Genomic DNA, 19,465 nt, shown 5'->3' with positions numbered 1-19,465 from the left:
ATTTGCAACCTGATGGAGGTCAGTATAGATGGACTAATAGACCAAGTCCCACACACTGCTAGAAGCCCAAATATTTTTTCAGAGCTAGATGCAGAAAAAAAATATTTTTAATTTGCAACCTGATGGAGGTCAGTATAGATGGACTAATAGACCAAGTCCCACACACTGCTAGAAGCCCAAATATTTTTTCAGAGCTAGATGCAGAAAAAAAATATTTTTAATTTGCAACCTGATGGAGGTCAGTATAGATGGACTAATAGACCAAGTCCCACACACCGCTAGAAGCCCAAATATTTTTTCAGAGCTAGATGCAGAAAAAAATTATATTCAATTTGCAACCTGCTGGAGGTCAGTATAGAAGGACTAATAGAACAAGTCCCACACACTGCTAGAAGCCCAAATATTTTTTCAGAGCTAAATGAAGAAAAAAATTATTTTTAATTTGCAACCTGATGGAGGTCAGTATAGATGGACTAATAGACCAAGTCCCACACACTGCTAGAAGCCCAAATATTTTTTCAGAGCTAGATGCAGAAAAAAATTATTTTTAATTTGCAACCTGATGGAGGTCAGTATAGATGGACTAATAGACCAAGTCCCACACACCGCTAGAAGCCCAAATATTTTTTCAGAGCTAGATGCAGAAATTTTTTTTATTCAATTTGCAACCTGATGGAGGTCAGTATAGATGGACTAATAGACCAAGTCCCACACACTGCTAGAAGCCCAAATATTTTTTCAGAGCTAGATGCAGAAAAAAATTATTTTTAATTTGCAACCTGATGGAGGTCAGTATAGATGGACTAATAGACCAAGTCCCACACACTGCTAGAAGCCCAAATATTTTTTCAGAGCTAGATGCAGAAAAAAATTATTTTTAATTTGCAACCTGATGGAGGTCAGTATAGATGGACTAATAGAACAAGTCCCACACGCTGCTAGAAGCCCAAATATTTTTTCAGAGATAAATGAAGAAAAAAATTATTTTTAATTTGCAACCTGATGGAGGTCAGTATAGATGGACTAATAGACCAAGTCCCACACACTGCTAGAAGCCCAAATATTTTTTCAGAGCTAGATGCAGAAAAAAAAAATTTTTAATTTGCAACCTGATGAAGGTCAGTATAGATGGACTAATAGACCAAGTCCCACACACTGCTAGAAGCCCAAATATTTTTTCAGAGCTAGATGCAGAAAAAAATTATATTCAATTTGCAACCTGCTGGAGGTCAGTATAGAAGGACTAATAGAACAAGTCCCACACACTGCTAGAAGCCCAAATATTTTTTCAGAGCTAAATGAAGAAAAAAATTATTTTTAATTTGCAACCTGATGGAGGTCAGTATAGATGGACTAATAGACCAAGTCCCACACACTGCTAGAAGCCCAAATATTTTTTCAGAGCTAGATGCAGAAAAAAATTATATTCAGTTTGCAACCTGATGGAGGTCAGTATAGATGGACTAATAGAATGATGCTATGCCCAAAAGATTTTACTTCACTAGGTGCAGTAAAAAAATTGGTATTCTATACACAGGTGGTATATCTTGCAACACAGATAGGCTACTCCACTGACTAACACACTCTGCAATAGGCCAAAAAGGATTAGCTTTGCTAGATTCAGCCAAATGCTGTGAAAAAAACTTGCACAGCACTGGCACAGACCTGCCTGGCAAAAACTGATAGGAACTGATGTAACCTAGTCCTGAAAAGGACTCCAATTACAATTAGTCTTTACTCCCACAATCTATCTATTTAAGAGCACAGACCTGCTTGATAAAAGTCGTAGGAAATGCTGTAACCTAGTCCTTAAAAGGACTGCAATCACAACTATTCCCTACTCCCAAGCTATCTGTATATTTGTGCGAAAATTGGCTTGAAATTAACAAGGTATAGCGCACACAGCAACAGCGGTGCCGTCTAACACTCAGCTGCAGCAGTGAGAAAATGGTGGCGACGGGGAAAATGGCTTGGTCTTATAGGGCAAGGACATGTGACATACACTGCCAATCACACATGCCCTTGCTTGTGTGAAAAAAAGCACTTCGCTCCGTGTGTGCGCTGCTGATAGGCTGACAGATTGCACCTCCCCACTGCAAATGCGGGAAAGAGAAAAAAAATGGAGATCTTCATTGTTCCTGCAGAGATCCATCCCCTGCCCCTCCCCCCGCCCCGCTGTACACTCAAACTGCGTATTAACATTAATTTTCATCATTACTGAGAAAAAATCCAGTTATGATTTTGGTGCACGAACAGTTATCGAACATAACCTCGAACAGCCGAATTTTTCTCAAATTGTTCGTGTTCGCCGACCGGCTCGAACACCGCCCAAAACAGCTCGAATTTGAGATTGGCGAACAGTTCGAGTAGAACAACGCTCATCTCTACTATGGACATTCAGGGATTAGGTTTCCTGCTCGGCGATAGGTGCGGAACTTATATAGGGACGATAGGGTAGAGAGGGTGATATTAGATCTGCCAAGGGGTCTCCTCTCCCCCTTTCCCTAGTTGTTGGACTCTCTTCCCCCTCTTCCCGTAATTATACACTTGTTCCTTCACTCACTTTGAATGACAGTTGGGACTGTTCAAGTGAAGAGCAGAAAACAATAGCACACTTCTTGGATTGAGCTTAACTTGTGTCTTTTAGATGCTCAAATATCATTGCTAGCAAAAGATTTGAATACAAGTGATTAAAGGGGTTTTCCACTTACAGGAAAGTAGACTCCAACTGCTGGAAAATACCTAAAATGACTGACGGAGCAGGTATTCTCCGTCCATCAGTCCATCACCGGGTCCTTACCGCTGCTCAGGTCTTGTTGTATTGACTGCAGTGGTAACGTCACATCGACAGCACACACCATGGCTATAACCAATCACTGAGCTCATTGACTGGGGGTCCACGTTCCTGAAAATGTAAAACCTCTTTAATAGTAGGGGCAGCACCAGACACATTATATTAAAACATTATGGCCATCTAAGCATTGATTGATGTTTGAACCTGAAGCTTTTAATCTTTCCTAAACTCAGTCCCAGATTATCTATCCAATAGCCTCAGTTATTTATTCCACTGTAAGCTTCTTTACAATGGTAACATATCATAATTCCCAATCATATGTTTCCTAGAAACGATTTGGATCCCTGATTAATTTAACATATAATAAGACGGCAAAACTGCTTATGCATGATCTGGTAGGTAATAAAATATAACCTGATTTTTTATTATTAATATTAAACTACAGCGGCATTAATTTACTTTATGCGGAAAGTAATATGGCTTTGAAGCAATTGGAATATTAATACGCTTGATTAAATATGAAACTGTTTATTGGAGCAGAGAGGGGTTTTAACCACTTGTTTTTTTTCTCATAATGCTGGAGATGAGAAAGAATTTTAGTAGACAAATTGATTCAGAGTTGATGTATTAAATATTAACTGCAATTTGCCATTAATGTCATGTTTAGGAAAGCATTCAGAACGTGTTTGAAGTTATTCTGTGTTCATTGTCACTGTTTTATATTTTATGAGCCACTTCTGGGGTATAAAGTCTATATAGGTTAATAAAATGTTTACAGTACTGTGCGGAAAGCTCATTTTGGTTCTCAGTAATGCTCTAGGAGTACGTCTGGTATACTATATATGAATCCTTTTATATTGTGAGAATTGCAGAGTAAATATATATATACATCAAGGTGACAAACTGGATTCTCCCGGTTCCCGATACTACATGATAAACATATATGATCTAAATATCACTCCATTTAGAAAGGGCATTTCAGAGCCCTATTCTTGGGCTCCCAGTGCTCGAACCCTCATTGATCTGAAAGTTAGCATATATTCTATAATAACTCTTTAATGAGATGTACATATCAACAGGGTTTCTATACTTCACAATTTAGTGTCCTATCTTAAGAGAAAGAGAGGAAAGGATCTGCATATAACATACCCTTTTGAAAATCAATGTTTAAAGAGTCGTTCCCATCTGGAATATTTATTACAGATTCATTGCTTAGCGATAGACAGGGAATCCAGCACACGCTTTCAGAGATGGTGACCACACATGCACAAGACTCTTCCTTCATTTTTTTAGTAGATCTCAAAATTACAGAATGAGTAATAGGGGCATAACTATAGTGAGTGCAGGGGTTATGGAGACACTCGGCCCTGGAGTCAAGATCCCAAAAGCTCTCTGTGGCCCATATAAAAGCAATATTAAAAACAACACTATGATAAGTGAGTATACAGAAAAATAGTAGAGACTTGAAGCTGCTACTTTCTCAAGTAACACATTTCGCTGCCTGTTTTATCACAGGAATGAGTCTTTCTGCTACATTTGTAGTACAGTAAGCTCATCAAAAATCAAGCCAGTGACATAGAAGCTCTAGAAGCCGCTGAGCCTATTTGTCACTGATTTGATTTATGATGAGTTTAGAAGACTGGTGGCATGAAAAACACTTGCTCCTGTGATAAAACAGGAAGGGAAATGTGTTACCTCAGAAAGTAGCAGTTATAAACTCCTGCTGTTTTGTCAGTACACTCATTTATCATAAGTGACTTATGCTTCCTCCATGGCCAGGAGCTGTGGTATGTGTCCATGAACTGGAGCAGCTTTGCATGGTTGGACACAGCAAATAACAGTACATAGCAAGAGCACATTTATAAGATTATCTCAGCACTAGTGTTGAGCGATACCTTCCGATATCAGGAAATATCGTATCAGATTGGATCGGGCCGATACCCAAAAAGTATCGGATATCGCCGATTCCGATACCGGAAACCAATGCAAGTCAATGGGACACAAATATCGGAATGAAAATAAACCCTTTCTTTCCTTGTAGGTTAATTCTACATGAAGGAAAACAACTAAGAATAATGTAGAATGACATGAAAAGCCGGCAATTCATCAGCGGCATACACCGGTACCCGACAATTTACAACAGAAAGAATAGAGCTTCACACATAGATTAGATAGATAGAAACAATGCAGTCACATATATATGAAGTACAGTGACAGTGTTGCTTACTGTACTTGTCATTTAGTGTAAAGGATTTATTTAAAAAAATAATAGTGTTTTCATGCACCGTCTCTTTAAGAAAGCCGGCCGGCAATTCAGCATCTGTACCCGACAATTTAGAATAGAAAGAATAGAGAATCACACATAGATTAGATAGATAGAAACATGTCAGTCACATATATATGAAGTACAGTGACAGTGTTGCTTACTGTACTTGTCATTTAGTGTAAAGGATTTATTAAAAAAAATATTAGTGTTTTCGTGCACCGTCTCTTTAAAAAAGCCGGCCGGCAATTCAGCATCTGTACCCGACAATTTATAACAGACAGAATAGAGCTTCACACATAGATTAGATAGATAGAAACATGTCAGTCACATATATAATAAGTACAGTGACAGTGTTGATTACTGTACTTGTCATTTAGTGTAAAGGATTTATTTAAAAAAATAATTGTGTTTTCATGCACTGTCTCTTTAAAAAAGCCGGCCGGCAATTCAGCATCTGTACCCGACAATTTATAACAGAAAGAATAGAGCATCACACATAGATTAGATAGATAGAAACATGTCAGTCACATATATATGAAGTACAGTGACAGTGTTGATTACTGTACTTGTCATTTAGTGTTAAAATGAAGGATTTATTTAAAAAAAAATTGGCGTGGGGTTCCCCTTAATTTTAGGCTCTAGCGGAGGTTAAGCAGACAGCTGGGGCAAATGTTTGAAGCCTGGGAAGGGGGTAATACCCACGGAGCTTCCCAGGCTACTAATATCAGCCCCCAGCTGAATACCTAGCCTTTACTAGCTATTAAAATGGGGGAACCCCCCCAAAAAAATAACGTGGGGTCCCCCCTAATTTAATAGCTAGCACAGGCTAGGCAGACAGCTGGGGGCTGATATTAATAGCCCAGGAAGGGTGCCATGAATATTGGCCCCCTCCCAGGCTAGAAACACCAGCCGTCAGCCGCCCCAGAAATGGCGCATCCATAGGATGCGCCAATTCTGGCACTTAGCCTCGCTCTTCCACGCTGCCCTGGTGCGGTGGCAGGGGGTAATAGGGTTGGGGTTGATGTCAGCTTATAATGCCAGCTGACATCAAGCCCAGGTTAGTAATGGAGAGGCGTCTATAAGACACCCCCATTACTAACCCCATAGTCAAAGTTAAAAGAAAACACAAACACCCAGAATAAAGTCCTTTAATTGAAATAAAGACACAATTCTTTATTGTTCTAAATTAAACCATACTTACCATCACGCCCATTCCAGCTGAAGCCAGCGATCTCCTGCAATAAAAGTAAAATAATAAAGCAACCTCATCCTTACCTTTCCATGGTTCCCACGACAGCTTCAGCTCTGCTACATCGAGATGACAGGCTGGACCGCAGCAGAACGCTGCCATCCAGCCTGTCATCCCGCAGACACTGAGAAGCGCAGGCATGCTTGCGCTCCTCAGTGTCTCTCTGTGACGTCATCCAGATGAGCCGAGTTCATGTCCAATGAACTCAGCTCACCTCATGCACGTCACTGACAGCGTGGGAAAATTCTCCTGCACTCAGCGCTTCAGCGTGAGAATTCTCCCACGCTGTCAGTGACATACATGAGGTGAGGTCATGTCCAATGAACTCAGCTCACCTCATGCACGTCACTGACAGCGTGGGAAAATTCTCACGCTGAAGTGCTGAGTGCAGGAGAATTTTCCCACGCTGTCAGTGACGTACATGAGGTGAGCTGAGTTCATTGGACATGACCTCGGCTCATCTGGATGCCGTCACAGCTAGACACTGAGGAGTGGAAGTATGCCTGCGCTTCTCAGTGTCTGCGGGATGACAGGATGGATGGCAGCGTTCTGCTGCGGTCCAGCCTGTCATCTCGATGTAGCAGAGCTGAAGCTGTCGTGGGAGCCATGGAAAGGTAAGGATGATGTTGCTTTATTATTTTACTTTTATTGCAGGAGATCGTTGGCTTCAGCTGGAATGGGCGTGATGGTAAGTATGGTTTAATTTAGAACAATAAAGAATTGTGTGTTTATTTCAATTAAAGGACTTTTTTCTGGGTGTTTGTGTTTTTTTAAATACTTTACTAGAAATTCATGGTGGTCATGTCTAATATTGGCGTGACCCCATGAATTTCGGGCTTAGGGCGAGCTGATAATGCCAAGCTGGCCTTAACCCCTTTATTACCCAGTGAGCCACCGCACCAGGGCCCTGGATGAGTTGGGTACAGCGCCAGAAGATGGCGCTTCTATGAACGCGCCATTTTCTGGGGCGGCTGCGGACTGCAATTTGCAGCGGGGGGGGGCCCAGAAAGCTTGGGTCTCCCTGCGCTGCGGATTCCAGCCCCCAGCTGCCTAGTTGTATCTGGCTGGGCACAAAAATAGGGCGAAGCCCCACGCATTTTTTTTTTTAATTATTTCATGAAATTCATGGAATAATTAAGAAAAAAAGGGCTTCCCTATATTGTTGTGTCCAACCAGGTACAAATAGGCAGCTGGTGGTTGGGGGCAGCCCATTCCTGCCTGCTGTACCTGGCTGGACACAAATATAGGGCGAAGCCCCACGTCAATTTTTTTTAAAATAAATCCTTTATTTTAACACTAAATGACATTTGAGGAGTTAATAAAGATGCAGTCCCTAAATTATTATTTATTTTTTAATTAATTTTTCCCAAAACTTTTGACGTGGGCTTCGCCATATTTTTGTATGCCAGCCAGGTACAGCATCCAGCTTCTATGAACGCGCCATTTTCCGGGGTGGCTGCGGACTGCAATTTTCAGCGGGGGGGGGGGGGCAGAAAGCTTGGGCCTCCCTGCGCTGCAGATTCCATCCCCCAGCTGCCTAGTTGTACCTGGCTGGACACAAAAATAGGGAGAAGCTTCACGTATTTTTTTTTTTTAATTATTTCATGAAATTCATGAAATAATTAAGAAAAAAAGGGCTTCCCTATATTGTTGTGTCCAACCAGGTACAAATAGGCAGCTGGTGGTTGGGGGCAGCCCGTTCCTGCCTGCTGTACCTGGCTGGACACAAATATAGTGCGAAGCCCCACGTCAATTTTTTTTAAATCATTTCAGGAAATTCATGAAATAATTTAAAAAAATTGATGTGGGGCTTCGCCCTATATTTGTGTCCAGTCAGGTACAGCAGGCAGGAACGGGCTGCCCCCAACCACCAGCTGCCTATTTGTACCTAGCCGGACACAACAATATAGGGAAGCCCTTTTTTTCTTAATTATTCCATGAATTTCATGAATTAAAAAAAAAAAAACGTGGAGCTTCGCCCTATTTTTGTGTCCAGCCAGGTACAACTAGGCAGCAGGGGGCTGGAATCTGCAGCGCAGGGAGGCCCAAGCTTTCTGGGCCCCACCCGCTGCAAATTGCAGTCCGCAGCCGCCCCGGAAAATGGCGCGTTCATAGAAGCGCCATCTTCTGGCGCTGTACCCAACTCATCCAGGGCCCTGGTGCGGTGGCTCACTGGGTAATAAAGGGGTTAAGGCCAGCTTGGCATTATCAGCTGGCCCTAAGCCCGAAATTCATGGGGTCACGCCAATATTAGACATGACCACCATGAATTTCTAGTAAAGTATTTAAAAAAAACACAAACACCCAGAAAAAAGTCCTTTAATTGAAATAAACACACAATTCTTTATTGTTCTAAATTAAACCATACTTACCATCACGCCCATTCCAGCTGAAGCCAACGATCTCCTGCAATAAAAGAAAAATAATAAAGCAACCTCATCCTTACCTTTCCATGGCTCCCACGACGGCTCCAGCTCTGCTACATCGAGATGACAGGCTGGACCGCAGCAGAACGCTGCCATCCAGCCTGTCATCCCGCAGACACTGAGAAGCGCAGGCATACTTCCACTCCTCAGTGTCTGGCTGTGACGGCATCCAGATGAGCCGACAATGAACTCGGCTCACCTCATGTACGTCACTGACAGCGTGGGAGAATTCTCCTGCACTCAGCGCTTCAGCGTGAGAATTTTCCCACGCTGTCAGTGACGTGCATGAGGTGAGGTCATGTCCAATGAACTCGGCGCACCTCATGCACGTCACTGACAGCGTGGGAAAATTCTCACGCTGAAGCGCTGAGTGCAGGAAAATTTTCCCACGCTGTCAGTGACGTGCATGAGGTGAGCTGAGTTCATTGGACATGACCTCGGCTCATCTGGATGCCGTCACAGCGAGACACTGAGGAGCGCAAGCATGACTGCGCTTCTCAGTGTCTGCGGGATGACAGGCTGGATGGCAGCGTTCTGCTGCGGTCCAGCCTGTCATCTCGATGTAGCAGAGCTGAAGCTGTCCTGGGAACCATGGAAAGGTAAGGATGAGGTTGCTTTATTATTTTACTTTTATTGCAGGAGATCGTTGGCTTCAGCTGGAATGGGCGTGATGGTAAGTATGGTTTAATTTAGAACAATAAAGAATTGTGTCTTTATTTCAATTAAAGGACTTTTTTCTGGGTGTTTGTGTTTTTTTTAAATACTTTACTAGAAATTCATGGTGGTCATGTCTAATATTGGCGTGACCCCATGAATTTCGGGCTTAGGGCCAGCTGATAATGCCAAGCTGGCCTTAACCCCTTTATTACCCAGTGAGCCACCGCACCAGGGCCCTGGATGAGTTGGGTACAGCGCCAGAAGATGGCGCTTCTATGAACGCGCCATTTTCCGGGGCGGCTGCGGACTGCAATTTGCAGCGGGTGGGGCCCAGAAAGCTTGGGCCTCCCTGCGCTGCAGATTCCAGCCCCCAGCTGCCTTGTTGTACCTGGCTGGACACAAAAATAGGGCGAAGCCCCACGTATTTTTTTTTTTAATTATTTCATGAAATTCATGGAATAATTAAGAAAAAAAGGGCTTCCCTATATTGTTGTGTCCGGCTAGGTACAAATAGGCAGCTGGTGGTTGGGGGCAGCCCGTTCCTGCCTGCTGTACCTGACTGGACACAAATATAGGGCGAAGCCCCACATAATTTTTTTTTAATTATTTCATGAATTTCCAGAAATAATTAAAAAAAAATTGACGTGGGGCTTTGCACTATATTTGGGTCCAGCCAGGTACAGCAGGCAGGAACGGGCTGCCCCCAACCACCAGCTGCCTATTTGTACCTGGTTGGACACAACAATATAGGGAAGCCCTTTTTTTCTTAATTATTCCATGAATTTCATGAAATAATTAAAAAAAAAAAAACGTGGAGCTTCTCCCTATTTTTGTGTCCAGCCAGGTACAACTAGGCAGCTGGGGGATGGAATCTGCAGCGCAGGGAGGCCCAAGCTTTCTGCCCCCCGCTGAAAATTGCAGTCCGCAGCCGCCCCGGAAAATGGCGCGTTCATAGAAGCTGGATGCTGTACCTGGCTGGCATACAAAAATATGGCGAAGCCCACGTCAAAAGTTTTGGGAAAAATTAATTAAAAAATAAATAATAATTTAGGGACTGCATCTTTATTAACTCCTCAGATGTCATTTAGTGTTAAAATAATGGATTTATTTTAAAAAAAAATGGCGTGGGATCCCCCATAATTTTAGTCTCTAGCGGAGGTTAAGCAGATGGCTGGGGCAGATGTTTGAAGCCTGGGAAGGGGGTAAAACCCACGGAGCTTCCCAGGCTACTAATATCAGCCCCCAGCTGAATACCTAGCCTTTACTAGCTATTAAAATGGGGGACCCCCCCCAAAAAAATGACGTGGGGTCCCCCCTATTTTAATAGCTAGCAAAGGCTAGGCAGACAGCTGGGGGCTGATATTAATAGCCCAGGAAGGGTGCCATGAATATTGGCCCCTTCCCAGGCTAGAAACACCAGTCGTCAGCCGCCCCAGAAATGGCGCATCCATAGGATGCGCCAACTCTGGCACTTAGCCTCGCTCTTCCACGCTGCCCTGGTGCGGTGGCAGGGGGTAATAGTGGTGGGGTTCATGTCAGCGCCAGCTGCCATGAAGCCCAGGTTAGTAATGATGGGCGTCTATAAGACACCCCCATTACTAACCTACAAAGTGTTAAAAAGAAAAAACACACTACACCCAGAAAAAAATTATTTATTTGAAATAAAACACACAATTTTATTTAATTCTTAGTTTACTAAAAATAATAGTTACCTGTCCACGTTCCTGCGCTGATCTCCCATGCACAGCTGTCACATCTGGAGATGGTGACAGCTGTGCATGGCTGCTGTAAGCTCACGCTGCCGGGAACACGTCCGCTCCCGGCAGCGGGAGCCACTGACTGAGGTCACCGGAGTGCATTCAGGCAGCGCAGCTCCGGAGACCTCCTTTACGGCACTGCTGTACCGTGGGAATTTCTCACGATACAGCAGGGCCGTAAAGGAGCTAACCGGAGCAGCGCTGCCTGAACTCCGGTGAACCCTTACGGCCCCGTCATTCTAGCGGCGGCAGCGGTTCAGAGCGGTCACATTCTATGTGGCTGCTCTGAACTGGAGATCTTCGTGGGACACTCGTGGACTACTACGGAGGGGTAAGGATAAGGTTGTGGTTTATTATTTTATATTTTATTACAGGAGATCGATGGCTTCGGGGAATTAGGTGTCTTGGTGAGTATAGGTGTAGTTTTTTATTTTTTACTTTATTTTAGGTGGCGATCGGCGGGGACAGGTAATGTATGAACTAATTTCTTTTAGGTAACCACTGGCCACCAATGACGTGTATTTAAAATTTATTGGGGACACAGTAGGGCAATTTAAATAGCAGGATCAGTCTGATGGGAACTACTGCTCCCATCGAGCTGATCCTGCTGGCAGGAGTGGACGGGGGACAGACATAGGCCGATGGGAGTAGTAGTGTCACATCGGCCTATGTCTGCCTGCACGCACACACCCGCACACATCGCACAGACACAGCGCACACCCGCACACATCGCACACACCCGCACACACACCGCACACACCCGCACACATCGCACAGACACCGCGCACACCCGCACAAACATCGCGCACACACCCCGCACACACACCCCGCACACACACTAATCATGACGGTCTGATCGTCTGGGAGGTGAGGCTGACCTGTGCGGCCGTGGGAAAGTTCATGTGAGTTCATGCAGTCAAGCATGAACTCACATGAACCCTCTGAGGGCACCGCGGCTAATTCAAATGAACAGCTGATCGGCATCAGCTGATACCTCAGCTGTTCATTTGAAATAACCGGCGGGAAAGCGCAGCACAGAACGGGAAAGCCGGCGGTGAAGTCTTTTCACTGCCGGCTTCCCCGCCCGGGTCCTTCACTCCCCGCTCCTTGGAGCTGCGCTCCCCGCCCGGTCCTAACTTACGATCGGGATGGGAGGTGGCGAGGGGAGCGGAGGATCGGGGTGGGAGGCTGCGGGGAAGCAGTATGGGGCTGTGTGATTGTTTAAAAGCCGGCGGCTTTATACCGCCCGCCGGCTTTTAAACAATCAGGAGAATTCTCCCCCGCTGGGATGGCATTCTGATGACAGGCTGGATCGCGCTGCCATCCAACTTGTCATCCTTCACAGACACTGCAGAGCGCAGGCATTATGGGAACTTCCGATTCCGGTATCCGATATTGTAAAAGTATCGGAATTAAGTATCGGAATTCCGATACCGCGAATATCGGCCGATACCCGATATTACAGTATCGGAATGCTCAACACTACTCAGCACAGGAACATTTTTTTACCCATCCAGTTGCAGAACTTATTATTATTCCAAGATTTATTGTTCCCCTTTAAGCTTTTCATATATCTTGTTTTGAGATTCTTGTCACCTGCTCCTGTCCCTTCCTCATCATTATTCTGATGAAGTGGTATAGATATAGGTGTATATAGGTATATAATGCATAGGTAACTATTACACACAAGCTCTGTAGTCTTTAGGTCCCCAAGCCTCACTTTTCTACATAAATGAGAATAATGGTATAAATGACACGTATGTGTGGAGGCCCTGTTATAGATTTCTTACTGACGCCCCAGAACTTCAAATTACAAATTATTCTGGAGATAATCTAGCAAGACTAGAGGCTAAAATAATTCTTTTTAGAAAGAGTTTAAGGAAAATAGATTTAAAGTTCATCATACAAACAAAATATATACTCTATGTTCCTAATGTAAGAAAATTGTCTCTGTAGTTCAACCACAATTAGGGATGAGTGGACCCATGGAAGTTCGGGTTCTGGTACCCGATCTGAACTTTGGTCCAATGTTTGATTCGGGTACCAGAACTTTACCTGAACTTGAACCAAGAACCTGAACCCCATTGAAATGTATGAGGACCCGAACTTTGGATATCTCTCTCTCTTTCCTCAGAACTCTGAACATTGCAACGGACTCCTAGGAGAAGTCTGTATTTGGCGTTTAGCACTGGACACTACCTGTCTGGTACGAACCCCAAACATTAAAGTTCGGTCACCTTTATACACAATATGTCAATATCTAGTCAGTTTCTTTCTTCTAGAGTAGAGATAATTTGCAGACCATTTTTGCTAAGGAGCATTGCTTGACCTGTAAGACTTCTTATGTCTACTGTTTGTCTCCACAATAAAAAATAATACCCCAAGCGAGTTCCTCATACAAAGTCTGTACCTTTTACAGGCTTGGTTATTGCTTAAGTATAGAAAACCAACATGAATCCAGAAAAAATAAATATTTTACTGCAATGTAAAATGTATTGGTATGTGTGAGTTTAGCCTAAATGCATCCAACCTTTAGGGGAATCTGTCACCAGGTTTTTGCCACCAAACCTGAGAGCAGCATAATGTAGAGATAGAGACCCTGATTCCAGCAATATGTCACTTACTGGTTTGCCAACTATAGTTTACATAAAATCACTTTTAATCAGCTGGAAATGATCACTAGAGGACTGGTAAACCTGTTGCCATGTAATCCTCCATATTCATGAGCTCAGTATAACCCTACCCCCACCACTGATTGGCAGCTTCTGCCTATGCACAGTGTAAACAGAAAGCTGCTAATCAGTGGTGTGGGCGGAGTTATACAGAGCTCAGCATTTAGAGAACTGCTAGATCTGCAGCAGAGAAAACTATAATATTATCAAAAATACAACACACAGCCCAGTAAGTGACCCATCGCTGGAATGAGGGTCTCTGTCTCTACATTATACTTCTCTCAGATTACATAACAAAAACCTGGTGACAGATTCACTTTAATGGCCCTTATTTTACCTGTCTTTATATGTTTTCTCTTCTTATTCCTAATTCCGACCTAAATTCCTTTTTAAATTTAGCTATCTCATGCGGTACCTTACGCAATTCCCCAGAAACGAGCTATTCCATCCATATGTTTTGTCTAGCAAGATAAGTTATGAAACTTTGCAAATCACTTTATTAGGGGATTTGTCTTTAATCATGTACAAATTAAAAAAATTACATGTTAGTGGTCTCCTTTCTTTTCCCCAGTCTATTTGTCTATTAGAACGTACTCATTTGGAGTACAGATGATGGCAGTTACGGGTCAGCAGCACATGTCTCCTCTTCTGAGTGTTCTGCTTATCAGAACAATCTCCTGCAGCAGCTTATCTCCAGAATTAGGTGGCATTCCCATATGCATCTGTCACAGACCGACCATGGACTGTCTACAGGTCTTCTGCTCTGAACTTGATAGACTCATGTATATCTATGAGGTTGTCAAGTTTGGGTCAGGAGACCTTAGGCCCCTCTATGAATTATGGTCTGTGCTTGGACAGTGACACACGGATGTGTGCATATGGTATTAGTGAAACACAGCTGCTCAGCTGACCTTTCACTGCCATCATCTGTTCTCCAAATGAGTACGTTCTGATATCAATGTAGCTGAAGGTAGGTAAAAAGATTAGGGAAAAGCAGGGAAGCCATTTACATAAGTTCTTTTCAATGTTATTTTTATTGTGAAAACATTGAATGCAGAGTATAACATTTGACAAAGATTGTAGCATTTAGAGTTATCGGAATATTTGGTTGAGCCTGAAGAAGGCTTATCCCATAACTATAATTATAATGCAACATTGTCTGAGGAGCAGTTGGTTCTTCATCATCTAGTTTTCCTGAGGAAGGGGAACTGCTGTAATACCCACAGGTAGGCTGCCCTTAATTTGAGTGAATGAAGCAGAGCCAAATACTTGAGGTCCACTGGGGAATTAGTGGACCTCAAGTGGACCTGAGCCTAACAACATGGAGTTAGATACAGCCTAGTGTGTGCCTTTAAGGGGAACACCATCATCACATCCATTGTTATCTGCTGTTGTTTTGATAAATCCAGTACCTGTGCAAATGTTCAGACAATGTGGCAGCCAAGATTTGTTGCATTGAACCTTTCATGCAATTCATGCTGTCCGAAAAACAGGCAACATGAATCAAAGACTGGCTGCACAACTGCAGCCAGGTATTTTAATCAGTGAAACGCCTCAACATTTCAGAGAAGCTGTAGCTGAAATATAATTAAGGCCAACTAGTTTTTTCTCTGGTTATGGCATCTGGACATCTTTTCCCCATCTCTTTTTTTCACGGATACAGCACGTACCCATTATAAACTATGGTGATCTTCACATGTCCGGATTTTTACATGGACCGTGTGTCTGTGTGAACCACATGGAAACATGTCTGTTTTATTCCATCAGCACGGATGACAACGGCCTACAGTATACAAGTCTATGGGTCTGTGAAAAACATGTACAGCACACGGGTGACATCCGCGTACCATCTGTGTGCCATCCGTGGGCCGTCTGTGTGCCATCCGTGGGCCGTCTGTGTGATGTACTTGTTTAACATTGCAAAGTATAGGAGAAGCTTTGTAATTTCATTCTTTCTTTATCCATACTGGAAAAACACGAATGGCACACTGATGACACACTGATGACACCGGTACTGTTTTTTTCCAATGCCGGTTTTATACGGATGTGTATTTAGGAGGCCTAGAACATACCTGGCTGCAGTAGTGCAGTAAAGCTCTGACTGCACAATTGGTTTGGGCAACATGAATCACGTGCCAAGTTCCCTTTAATTATAATGTCTCTCCTCTGCTCCTGGACTCCTATTTCCCTCTGGGGTGCACCACATAACACCAACTGGGGACAACAATGCCGCCAATGTAACACCCCTTCCATTTAACAGTTTGCGGTACCTTAAATAGTGGGTTAGTCACCACCATCTTTGAGGCACCACCTCCAAGCCCCAACTCTCCAACACTTATATAACTAATATAAGTATGATTCAGCTTCCATATATCCCCTATAGTTGTGTTCTTGAATGAATACACATTCTTCCATGGTTTTCTTTGTCTTTTTTTGTGTGGCCAAACCAGATAAAAATGTCCAAATGAAGTAAAAACTAGAATTTTAGTTTTATACTAATACGAACTGTTAACCTCATTCACTTAAAAAAACTTTTGTTTTAAGTTACAGAAATCTCTCTAGTCTCTACCATGTACCGATCTGGTGCAGATCAATCTCTGACAGTGAAGAGTTTGTCAATTGTATCTCAAAAATGTCAACCTAAAGTCAATGGCACCTGGAGAACAAAGGGCGATACGGAAAACAAGAAATATTTTCTTATCCATGCTTTTAAAAGCTTTCCTGGCATAACATCCCTGCCTCATTATCCGCTGAACATTTAATTTTTTTTTAAGTCTTAATTAACAACTTTTCACTGAAGCCACGAGCAAAGCACAACAAAGATTGCCAATTTTGTGCCAACACAATCCCCAGCACAGGCAGCAATCCTCCGGCTTCATTGTCCTGTGTTGGCACAAAGCTGCATTTCAGACATTCTCTATTACTTTTAATGTTCTTTTTCCTACCTCTCATTTTGTACGAATTTTGTGTTATCGACGAACAGATCAGCAGGAATGGCTCCGTTGTAGGTGCGCTGTATGTGGAAGTGAATAAAGAATGATTATGAGACGAGACTGCAAGATCTCCAAGAGGTTAATAGACCTGACACATAATTTATTGTTCACCTCCCTTTCTGTGGAACGTGTGAACCGCACACAATGGAGGTCAGCGGAATTGCAGGTGTCTAGCACAATGGATGTTTAGGATGCAACATCTATTGTTATTTCATATTCTGTTTGCTATTGTTTATGTCTTGTAGAGATTCTAAACGGAGGAGTCTATCTGGATCGAAATGACTTTCTGTGTTATGCGGACACCATAAACTGGCAGGACATTGTCCGCAATCCCAACGCCACAGTGATCTCCATGAACAGAAATCCTAATTGTAAGTCTGCATGCTATTGCATTTTTTATTATGGCGCTCACCTGCTTATGTTTCTATATTAGGTGGATGGGCATTCCAATGTGGGTAAGGTAAAAACTTATAAAAAAAACTGAGGCTAAAAAATTATTCCATTATTACAAACCAGACAAAGGATACAGACAGAAAAAAAGATTGACGGCCGTTTCACCCTGCCAAGTGCTTTGGGGCCCGGATGAAGCACTTGGCAGCGTGAAACGGCCAATGCTCTTTTTTCTGTTTGTCTGTATCCTCTGTCCAGTATATAATAAAGGAACAACTTTTTAGCCACAGATTTTATTCCGTTTCTATTTTTGAAGTTGCCCGTCTCCTGCTGAGCACTACACGTGGCTAAGTAATAACTGCTGAGGACTTGAACAATAATATTAATCTCCATATTTTACTCCATTATTTGATTGCAATTAATAGTAGCGCCGACTTATAATCTTTTCAATTGAAGGTAAAAATGTACCCATCAAGAAATGACTTGTTTACCAGCAGCAGAACTATAATGTAGAGTAAGGGCTCGCTCACCCGAGCGTATAACATGGCTGAGTACGCTCTGATGTTTTATCAGATGACACTTGGACCAATGTTATACTATGGGGCAGTGCAGCGCTACCATTTTTTTCCTCGTGCTGATTCAGCATGATGCACGTGCTTCTGAGAATCGGATCGCATGTATCCATATAAGTCTATGGGTGCGTGTGAAACATCAGACTGCACTCTGATGTCACCCAAGTGCAGTCCGAAATCCACCACCATAGAGAATGGAGAAAACGGAGAAATTAAGTTCTTCGTCTTCTCCGTACCTGTGATACGATTCTCTCATGCGAGAGAATCGGATCACACTAAGGTGACACTTGGATCTAACTGTGGCAGAGTTTAATCCAAGTGACATTAGCATAATCGGCCTGATCCTCTCACATAAAGGAATATATGGCCGTCTGACCCCAGCCTCATACTGAGTCAACGCATTACTAACTATGGGACACTATACCACTGGAATATGAGGGAAAAAATGTTACTCCTCTGGGTCACTAGAGTTAGTGCTGTCTGTTTTATTCTCGGACAGCACACTGATCAATGGAGATTCATTGGTCCATAAACACATCAGTTTTATAAATGGTTCTGTTTCTACGATCCGTTAGACTCTATTCTCATCCATTTTGCAGATTAGACTTGACCATTAAAGGGAATCTGTTAGCAGGATTTTGCTTTTGCTTTTTAATCTAAGAGTGGCTTAATATAGGACAAGAGAGCCTGATTACAGGGATGTGTCACTTACTAGGCTGTGTGCTGTAGTTTGAATACAATAAGTATTTTATCAGCAGGAGATTATCACTACATGACTACATCTAGAGTGCCAGCCAATCAGGCTAATCTGTGTAACCCCGCCCCCACCACTGATTGGCAGCTTGCTGACAATTCACAGTGTACACTGGAAGCTGCCAATCAGAAGTGTGGGCGGGGTTATACAGAGCTCAGCATTCAGAGAACTGCTAGATCTGCAGCAGAAAAAAACAGGGATTTTATCAAAGCTACACCAAGCAGCCCAGTAAGTGATGCATCGCTGGAATCAGGCTTTCTTACCCTATATTACGCTGCTCTCAGATTATATACCCAAAAATTGCTGACAGCTTCCCTTTAACGATTATGTGGATCCATGCAAAACAGATGAAACACAGAAGACAGACTTTGTACTTCAGAGTTCATCTGCTTTTAATTGATACACTGTTGAGTCATTGGATAAAATAATGTTCAGATTGTCTACCTGCTTCAGAGAAAAAAAACATGAGAAAATAAAAGCGGAAGCAACTAGGATCCAACCTGAGGAAAAAAACTGTCCTTTCCTCTCGGATAGTAACACACATGTGTGAATGTAGCAATAGGACTCATGCACAAGACCTTATTTTCGGTCGGTGTGTGATCCGACTAAACATCAGATAGCAATCGGACCAATGTTATGCTATGGGGCCATGTACATGTCAGATTTTTTCCTCTAAGGCTATGTGCACATGATGCAGAAATGATCAGGATTTTTTCCTGAGCGTTTCTGCATCTCCCTGGCAGAAAAAAACGCATGCGGATTGTACATGCGGATTGTACATGCGGATTGTACATGCGTTTTCCTGCAAGGGACATGTGGAAATGGAGCGTTATCACTGACATTTCCGCATGTGGATTGACAAGCGCTTTCCAAGCGATTAGCATCACTTGGAAAGTGCTTGTGACAACTAGGTCACACTATATAAATCCATGCAA

General features: G+C 42.9%; 1 protein-coding gene across 2 annotated transcripts in view; it reads left to right on the top strand.

Annotated features, from left to right (window-relative positions):
* Nucleotides 1–19,465, top strand: part of ERBB4 (erb-b2 receptor tyrosine kinase 4) — a 1,557,095-nt gene that overhangs the window by 915,155 nt on the left and 622,475 nt on the right. For both annotated transcript variants that reach the window (XM_073646618.1, XM_073646617.1), the window contains exon 4: nucleotides 17,060–17,185. In XM_073646618.1, coding sequence (XP_073502719.1) covers nucleotides 17,060–17,185 — 126 coding nt within the window. The remainder of the gene's footprint in view (nucleotides 1–17,059; nucleotides 17,186–19,465) is intronic.

The sequence above is a fragment of the Phyllobates terribilis genome, unplaced genomic scaffold, assembly GCF_046119375.1.
Source record: "Phyllobates terribilis strain yellow unplaced genomic scaffold, ASM4611937v1 Scaffold_9__5_contigs__length_417890890, whole genome shotgun sequence".
NCBI classification, from domain to species: Eukaryota; Metazoa; Chordata; class Amphibia; order Anura; family Dendrobatidae; genus Phyllobates; species Phyllobates terribilis.
The sequence above is the reverse complement of the archived record's forward strand: the minus strand, read 5'-3'. Positions and strand labels throughout refer to the sequence as shown.